Source organism: Halyomorpha halys, unplaced genomic scaffold (assembly GCF_000696795.3).
Source record: "Halyomorpha halys isolate HHAL.00 unplaced genomic scaffold, Hhal_1.1 Scaffold822.1, whole genome shotgun sequence".
In the NCBI taxonomy this organism is placed as follows: domain Eukaryota; kingdom Metazoa; phylum Arthropoda; class Insecta; order Hemiptera; family Pentatomidae; genus Halyomorpha; species Halyomorpha halys.
This window is the reverse complement of record NW_027114648.1, coordinates 1,523-11,482: the sequence shown is the minus strand read 5'-3', so window position 1 is coordinate 11,482 and position 9,960 is coordinate 1,523. Positions and strand designations below refer to the sequence as shown.

General features: G+C 28.8%; 1 protein-coding gene across 1 annotated transcript; it reads left to right on the top strand.

Moving 5' to 3' along the window:
* The first annotated feature begins 809 nt into the window (after positions 1-809).
* On the top strand, positions 810-2,386 carry LOC106686459 (ELMO domain-containing protein 2). Its single transcript, XM_014429794.3, has one exon. The coding sequence runs from the start codon at positions 1,216-1,218 to the stop codon at positions 2,161-2,163; it is 948 nt and encodes a 315-aa protein (XP_014285280.1). The 5' UTR covers positions 810-1,215; the 3' UTR covers positions 2,164-2,386.
* Positions 2,387-9,960: the final 7,574 nt, after the last annotated feature.

Sequence of the window (9,960 nt, the reverse complement as noted above, 5' to 3'; positions counted from 1 at the left end):
TTTACAAAATATCAGTTAAAGCTATATTATTTTTCCTATATACTCCATGATATTCAGAAAAGAACCAATCAATTAAAATATCCCAGTAATATGCAGTTCATTGAATTTGCATTTATTAAAAGACCAGGAGGAACTGTACGAGGAATGAACTAGTAAGAGAGGAACTAAAGACTTGTTTGAAAACCATTAGTTAAAGTTAATGATTCAATGATTTAATTACGTTTGTCGAGAATATAAACAAGAAGGCAATCTCAGGATATCCTATCTGGAGTATATACAGTGGGTTGGAGGGAAGAGAGGAAAAATCTTTCAAGATGAGGCAACGTAGGAGTGATCGAGAATCATGGCTAAATTGGATTGAAGCTCTTCCACGCTAGGAATGACATAAGAGAGGAAAAAGTTATAAATTCACAATGTTTATTCGTTAAAATATAACATTTCATTCAAAAATCAATGTTTTATTATGTTAAGGTGCCTCTATACGTTTGTTTTCAGTTCACATTGTTTTAGAACTGACAACAGATGAATGTTTGTGCTCTCCGCGTTTTAATTTATTAAAATATTTTCTCAACCTTCGGTGTGAATATATTGTTTTAAATTTTCTTAATCAACTTTAGCAGTTTATTTTTTATTTAACATAGCACAAATATATATTTGTAAAGGTATTGTATGTAATGAAATTACAAAATGTCAGTTAAGAATTCTTAAATGAAGGTTGAATTTATAGGTTATTTAGTACTATTGATTTGAACTTTCATAATCTACAACCTACATTGTTGATATTTAAGTTTCCTTAATTTTATTCCTTTTTATAAAGAAAATAGAGTAAATCGAATGTAACCACTAAAAAAATTCAAAAGAACAAAACAAGTGTGTGAATAACGACATTTCTTGTTTCCAAACTATTTGTACAAGTCTTGAATTTGTGGCAAGTAGCAACCCTTTCATTGGATGTTCCTAATGACGCCAAGGAGATAAGTTCAAAATCCAAGTTGATGAATGTTAGACTAATGTTTTGTTTCTCTATGGTTTGTTTCAGTAACCTAGGCAACGGCCAGCTCAGAGGGGCTATCATGTTTTTCAATATTCCATTCGTTGTAAATTTAGATTAAAACTCCGAGAAGCCAAAATTTTGTTAAAGTTACATTACTACTGCATGATGAGTTGATAGTCGTCCGAATAAGAAATGCATACTCTAGTCATTTAGTGATAACAATGATGTTCAATTTTGGTTCTGTATATTTGTATTTTTATCTACGTGTTAGGGCTATAGTAAAATGGTTTTTAAGGAAAACGACGAACCTATGTGAATTACAACGTATTTGTTATGGAAAACCAGCTGGCTTTGTAAGAACTGATAGTGTAGAATATTCATTATTTAATTCACGAATTCCTGAAATTCAGTTGATGATCAAAACCTTAAACGGAATCGCTCAGAGGAGAAGGTTTTCGGGTAGAAATCAGAAAATTGTTTTGGAACAGTCTGTGAAGACTATATTAATTGTTAAGAAAGTTAAACCAACTATCCATAAACAGTTTATAGTTTCCATAACTCGATGTTTCGAACATATTTGGGGTTATCAGCAACTTGTAAATGAAGTTGAAAATCTTCGACTCACATGTTTTGATTCCATGAATGAAGACCATGAAGACAAACTCCAGAGGTTGTGGCAAGCCTTGATGCCTGACATTCCATTAGAATCCAGAATAACGAAACAATGGCAAGACATTGGATTCCAAGGAGATGATCCAAAGACTGACTTTAGAGGTATGGGTATGTTAGGTTTAGAAAATCTTTTATATTTTGCTGAGGAATATACCAGTGCTGCCCGACATGTACATCTGCATTCTATTCATCCAAAATATGGTTATGCATTTGCAATTGTCGGGATAAATTTAACAAGTATGGTTTATAACCTGTTGAAGGATGGATCAGCTAAAACTCACATTTACAATGCTTGTAAAAGTTTGCCGTCTATAAGGGCTTTTCACCAATTGTATTCTTGTTTATTTTATGAGTTTGACAAGTTTTGGATCGAGTCTAAACCCAAAGATGTCATGGAATTTAGTTCTATTAGAAATCAGTTTGAATCTAACATAAGAGATGTCTTAACAAATCCTAGCACGGTTTTTCAAATCAACTTCATAGTAGATACTGTGTGATTTTAAAAATTTTATATTGGTTCATTAAATTATCGTATAGATTACATTCGACATTGTTCTTATGTTTAAGTTTTAATTTTTTTTTTTTAAATAAGAATTAAATGTGTTCATTTTTGTGATATGTTCTAAGTGTTAATTTGTATACATAGACTTTATGTAAACCTCAATTATTTAATTTAATTAAAAAGAACTATGATTATTTATAATAAATTATTGAAAACAGTACATTTTTTTCTTTAATATGAAATTTACCAAATTCAACTAGTAAATGATCATATTTATAATTCTAGATTGATGTATGAACTTGTGAGGATGAAAGTGGCATTAGTTACTTTACATTTATTGCTAGAAACTTAATATTTCTAATTTTACTTAAATGATATATGTATGTATCAACACAGTATGTTCTTAAATAACAAACATATAGCTAGCTACTTTTCTTGAATAGGGCACATTTGACAATAAAAGTGTTAATTGAACGTATTACAAAAATAGTATTGTAGACGGGTTAATTTCTCTCCATATTGTGCCCTAACTAGTAGAGATGTAACAAACTGACCCCAGTCCAGTAAAATGTACAAAATAAGAAGTCAAATGCAAAATGAAAGTAAAGTTTTTTATATATATAGTTGATCGTATAACTTTAAATATAAGAAGATGGTCAGGGTTGTGGTCAATAGTTTATTACTATTTGTTCTTTTTTGACTGCAACCCTGACCATCTTATATTTAAACTTTTTTTCTTAGATGAGCCAATATGCTGTCCCAGTTGAACTGAGTAAGATCTCAAAAAAATGGTTATTTTGAAATATGCATGTAATCCTAGCAACAAGGGTTAGATCTATATGGTAAAACACAGAATCATAAGTAAAACATATGTCACAAAATCTTTTAAAAAATTCGAGATAATAGTTTCGAACTATATAGATCTTACTTTATTGCTAAGACTACATGCATATCTCAAAATAACAATTTTTTTTTTTAATTTTCACTGTTGAACTGGTACAGTGAATAATAAAGCATATCAGCGATGTATCATCTCAATAAAAACATCACTTTCATTCTCACTGCCTCATATAATAACTTCAAATGGTATATTTTCTTTTGTTAATTTCTTTTTGGCATTTATAGAATGTTTTAATGTATATCTAGTAATTTATATATCAGAAGTTTAGTATCACTGTTCATAACATATTAATCAATAAAGGATTAGGTATAGTTTAACAATGAATAGAAATGTTTCTATGGTACCTAGAACAACATGAATATGAATTATATAATCATGGCATCATTTAGTTAAAAACATATTTTAACTTTAATGTAAAAGGATTATTTTCATAACTACTATATAAATTCATTATTATATATTCTTGCTTTTAAAAATAATTTGATAATAATTGGAGAAGTTTGTCGAGGGGTGCGGTCAGCAAAGAACAACACAAATAAACAAAACCATATTTATTTATTTTATGCCGACGTTTCGACCTGAGTTTCAGATCTTTATAAGGGCTATAGAACAAAAGAGATAACAACAACATTTAGAGAAACATACAATTGAAAAGGAATAGTATACAAACAAATTTAGAATTATACAAAATATTGAATTAAATCATAAATGATAAAAAATTGATAACTGATAATTGAATAGTACAATATTCACTGTAGTAACTGACAGTTAATAGCCTACTTTCTACGCCACAACCTCTGATGAAGAGCTGAAACTCAGGTCGAAACGTCGGCATAAAATAAATTAATATGGTTTTGTTTATTTATGTTGTTCTTTGGTGACTGCACCCCCTGGTGACTTCTCCAATCATTAATCTACAGTCAACTATCTACACCTCATTAATTTGATAATAATTCAATGAACATTTAGTAAGATAACTGGTGCAGTGCACCAGAGTTGGGCAATTATGAAATTGATAGCTAAAATTGCCATGGAGGGATATTTATTTATCAATGGTTCATTCATGAATAAGGGTCGTATCCATGGCAGTTTTAGCTATAGCTAATTTTTGCCCATCACACAACGTTCACGTATCACCCTACATACTTACCCAAGTTTAGTGTAAATTGGTGGGCTTGTGTTATTTCTATTTTTGTGATTATTAAAAAAAAAAAAAAAGATTAAAGAACAAGGAAGGTATAAATTATGAACAAAAAATATTTTATTTTCTATTACTATAAAAATTTGTAGTTTAGGAATTTCCAAGGTGGGGATAAGGAATATAAATTTTGTTCTAGCCAAAAATACCACAGTTAATGCAACTTGTAAAGATCTTGTGGTTTCGGCTTTTCCTGTTTGAATCATATATGTCCATCTATTTTAACTTTTTTCTCCTTTAGTTATTCATTAAAATGTTTAATATTTTATATTTTTCAATTGTTTACTATTGCTAATAATGAGAACTGTTTATTTATTTATTTTTTCAAATAAATAAATCTAAAGGAACTTTAGAGGAAGACTTTTGAAAATTCAATTAAATATGTAATTTCAGTTTCGTACTCCTTTTCATATTTGAACTATGACCACAGTACACACATAGACTGTTTTGCAAGACTTAGTTATTTGGACCCAGGGGTCCTCAAAATGTATAATTCGAAATTTTGCATAATCACAATACATTATCTTACTATATATTCCATATGTAGGTAAGTGAAAGTAATAATTAGCATTACAAAAAAAAAAAAATTGATTTTTTTTATTACAACAGAACAAAATATGCTGTACCTTATGCTACAGTATTAGCAGTATTTTGAAAATTGTCTAAGTAGTAAGGATGTGATTTAAATGTTGAAAGCTCAGTTTTTCCTAATTTCTACTATATAGTTCCGATTATTAACATCATAATGGCACATAGTTAATATTAGAAAAGGAAGATGGTCTGGGTGCGGTTAAAGAAAAACTCAAATAGTGATTAAACTATTTAATAAAACGAGCCAATGTTTCACCCCACGTTGCTGGGCTTCATCATGGCTAAAAAAGATACAAACATTTAAATGATGTAAGCATGAATGAGAAAAGTAAATGAAAAATGTAATATGAAACATAAAAACTAAATAAGAATAATAAAAGGTCATAGATAATTAATGGAAACTGAAATAATAACAGATAAAAAGAAGAAATATAAATTAAAGTAAAAACTAAGAGATGGAAAAAAAGGAGATGAGAATAAAATCAACGTAACATACAGGCTAGAAGTCAGAGCCAAAGTGAACTTTTTGATAGGATATATATAGAAGAATGGGGATTGACAGTTAAAGTACGTTACATTTGAAATTAATTTTAAGGTAAACAGTATAGAAAATTAATGAAAATATTAAAAATAGGGAAACATTAAATGATAATATAAATAGGGGAAGGGGGAAGAAATTATATTAAAAAATAAAAAAATATGCATATCAATATACACAGAATACACAAAAGAAATGAAGTTAAAAGGATGGATACAATAAATATAATATGATGAATAAAATACAATATATAAAATAAACAGGTGTGTAAATTATATAATATAAACATAAATAAGAAAGTAATTAATATAAGTATACTAAAGTTGGAAGTAACATATGAATATATATTACAAACAAGATATATAAACACAAAAGAAAAGGAATGGATAGTAAATATAAAATTAAGTATGGGGGTGAGAAAATAAAACCAGGTAAAAGAAGTTGGCTCAATATAAATAGTTTTTATCCCTATTTGAGTTTTTCGTTGACTGCACCCGGACCGACGACCAATCTTCCATAGTTAATATCTTGATAGTTTCCAACAGGTTGGATCACTCTGACCCCTAAAGTGAAGTAAATGCCCATTTGCATAAAATTATTATAGTGTCTTTAACTTGGTAAAATTACTTGTAGTTTTTAAAATCATGTATTTAAAAAATTATTTTCAAAGTTGAGAAGTACAGGTTCAAAAGGTAGCTGGATGATGCTCTATCATAATCTTTGCATATTGTCAAAACCAATTGAAGATTCATTGGTTGGTGTCAAGCCCAGGTTTCACAGTGATGGTGATAATGATAGTTGCAGCCACTATCATAGTTTAAACTATGACTTTACTGTCCCGGCACTATTTTGGTACTGTTAGGCTTTGCTTGGTTTGTTGTACCATTTCTGCATGTGTGAGAGACAACATCCACATTTATATTTCTTGGTAGTAAACTATCGCTCCTTGTAGCCTCATAACATCAACTTTAATGTTACTTATAAATTTCTATGTTTTCTATTTGTTTTTCTCTATGGTGAAAGTTTTTGAGGTATGTAATCATTAGCTTTTACCTGAGGAGAAGATGTTCGAGGGTGCTGTCACCAAAGATAAACAAATAAACAAAACGTATTTATTATTATTATTATTTATTTCAACCGGAATTTCAGGCCTTCAATCGGGCTGAAAAACAAAACGACAACCTTAATTCAAAGAAAAATAAAATAATAACAAATGAGTTTGGAAACATACATAACAATAAATTAAATAGATAGTAGATGATACTAATATATATCTTTTTTTTTTTTTTTATTTACTTATTTCATTATGTTGATTTAAATTGTTTTTATTATTTTTAAACACTACTTACATATTTTATTATGTTAATTCTATTACTGATCATTTACACTTTCTTCCACACATTTGATTATTTTTATTTCTTTATTTACTTGAACATTATCTGTTATTTTATCATTTATTTTGTGTGATTCTTACCTCTACAATATTATATTTTATCTCTCATAAACTTCTATGTTATTGTTATATATATTTTCAAGTTTGCTTGTTATTATTTTTTATGTCTCTCTGATCTAAGATTGTTATCTCTTTTTGTTTTTCAACTCTAATGAAGGTCTGAAATTCAAATAATAAATGCATATAATATGTATCTTTTTTTTCATTATGTTGATTTAAATTGTTTTCATTATTTTGAACACACAAATACTCGAACGAAGCATTTTTCAACTAAGGTACACTGATTTCGTTAGATAGTCCAGTTACTCTAAAATCGTTTTTTTTATCAATACCTATTTGGGAGACTTAGCAAATACTTTGCATGAATTTTATAGTAAACAATCCTGTACGAAATTGGTTATTATGTATTTTGCAGTAAACTTCATAGGAAAAAAAAGTTATTAAGAAATAACAACTAGTATATCCTTTTTCTTTTTTACATTTTAGCAAATATTGTAGCCACCATAACTCAGTAGTTGTTTGGAATTTTGTAACGTGTAAACATGCAGGAAATTTAACATTGTTTTTCAAAGATACACTGTAATTTATTGAGGAAAAAAAAAAAAGAAGTATTTTCTTAGCAGTTTTTTTAAGGTGGTGGAAAATACATAAGCAGAGATTGAAAACTTTGATTTTTCACAAGAGGGGTAATACTTACGACATATTTCGAAATAAAGTTTACTCCACCTGTCTCTGCTGGGCTATTGTTTATATAACAAGGTTTTATTGAAATAAAAATCATCATAAATAACGAAAACAGTTTATTTATTTATTAAACAGAACAAGATTAAAAGCTTAAAGATAATACAATTAAACAAATATATATAAATAACAATAACATAAATTCTAAATAAATAGCAAATAGAAGACTGATGTATGGGCAAAAAAACAAGATGTCGAGATAGCAAAAAAGATACTCCTAAATTATGAATAGAAAAAGGGAAGACCAAGGAAAATATGGAAGGACCAACGTATGGTAAGAAAAGTTTTTAAAAAAAAATGTATATTTATAGAATTCGAAAAACCTTTATGACTTATTTATACTGGCAAAGGTTCATTCTGAAGTAAATAAATACATAAAACAATAACCTTTATTTAAATGTATACAAAAAAAAAACCTAAATAAAACACTGTTTGTAAAAAAACTGCAACCTGGTATTAGAAACTGCATCACATTAATTTTTACTAAGTAACTAACTTGAATATGAAAATAATATTTTTTCACAGACTATTAAAGGATAATGCAACTGAAAGAGTGAAAACATCCAAGAGTATATTACATCTACCAGTGGAATGTATAATTTTAAGATCATTGGGGAAAAAAAACAAAAAAACAATGCTCTAACCAAAATAAGATAGCACAAACCAAAACTTCACCAACGCCAAGTTTTCTATTATTCACCACACACTATATTTTTTAGAAACACTGCTTCATACCTAAGAAAGATCAATAGCTTTGACAGAAAATTGTAGAAACACAAGATTAGGATAAGACATGTAGTTGGAAATAAACCTATAATTGTATGTATAAATTTAACACATAACATATGGTATAACAAATTATTGTTAAACCACTTAAACAAGGGGCCGAGTGAGTGCAGGTTTCAATCCTTTTGACCATCCACAGACTTTTATTTCTGTGGTGGTCCCATGAAATGAAAACTTGAACTCCCCCTAACCATGGTTAGAATAGGGTGATAACCGGTAGATAACCCTCCCTCATATGTCAGAAATTACCAGGAAAGGGGTCATTTAAAAGATCAATTTGCCATTTCAAATGTAGTTAATTTATTTTTAAAAATTAAGTTTTCTTTAACAGAAAAAAAATTTTTTTTCTTTGGAATGTTGTATTCAAGAATATAAATTTAAAAAGGATTTATTGATTGTAAAAAGAAAAAAGTATTTATCTAGTTGAATATTTATACTATTTTTTTTGTAATCATAAGAATATTAAATCTCTGTTAATCATTGGTCCCAAGATTTAACAGATGGAAGACATTTTAATATTTTTGGTGAAGAATTATGTAATATGAATGCGTTTGGTATAATATCTATAACCTATTCATACATTAACTGGTTATATCACATAACTAGTCAGTTTTATAAATAACCAGAGCCGTCCTTCTGATTTTAGAGAATGCCACAACATCGGCGTATCTTACGGGTCTATCGGTGTCAACGCAATAAACCTCTTCGAAGGAGGTGAAGTCTTTTTTTCTAAGGAACTTCATCTTTGACCGACCCTGTGGTGTCGGCATGTTATAAGGAGGGAGTTGAGCCATTTTCCCAGTAAATGGGCTGGTGTTTCAGACTCTCTGGAACATTTGTGAGTCAAATACAACTGTTCATTTAATTGTACTACTCGTTGCTCAAATTGTATAACTGTTATTTACATGTATTCTGTAGTTCGGGTTGTATTATTTTTTCAGTATAGTGTAAGCAGGAAAAAAATTAATTTCATGTCTTTAAACCAGCATTTCAATTTTAATTTAATCATATGTAAAATAAAATATTACAAGGTCGAAACCTGGTGAGCCCCATCATCAGGCCGCAGGTGCAATGCACTTTTCCAATTTCCAGTCATTTTTTATCCCTTTCCTCATTCCCCTCCCTCTTATAGTGCATTTCAAATGCAGTAAAAGAGATTCTAACCATTCTTGTAACCTATCCTCCATAGGCCCCAGAGGGGGCTTATAAGAAAAAATAACAAAATATTACTCGGTGATCAATAAACATTTTTTAATATATATAATAGAGAGATGAATAAACCGAGAATGGAGAAAATTAAAATTGAATAAATAATGAAAAACACAGTACTGGGAGATGATAGTTGGGGATGCAGTCAAAATGAAACACAAATAAGTTGGTGACCATCATCTCCTAGTACGTCATCCACGGTCAACTATCTCTCATAATTATGGAAAACACAGTAAATCATTTAAGTTAGTTTGTTAATACAACTCAGTTTCTAAAATAACAAATGAAATGGAAAAAAGGGAAAATGTTTCAGACCTTTAACTGCTTATTAACTCAAGCAAATAGTCATTTGTTATAACTTTTTTATCAGTTTTT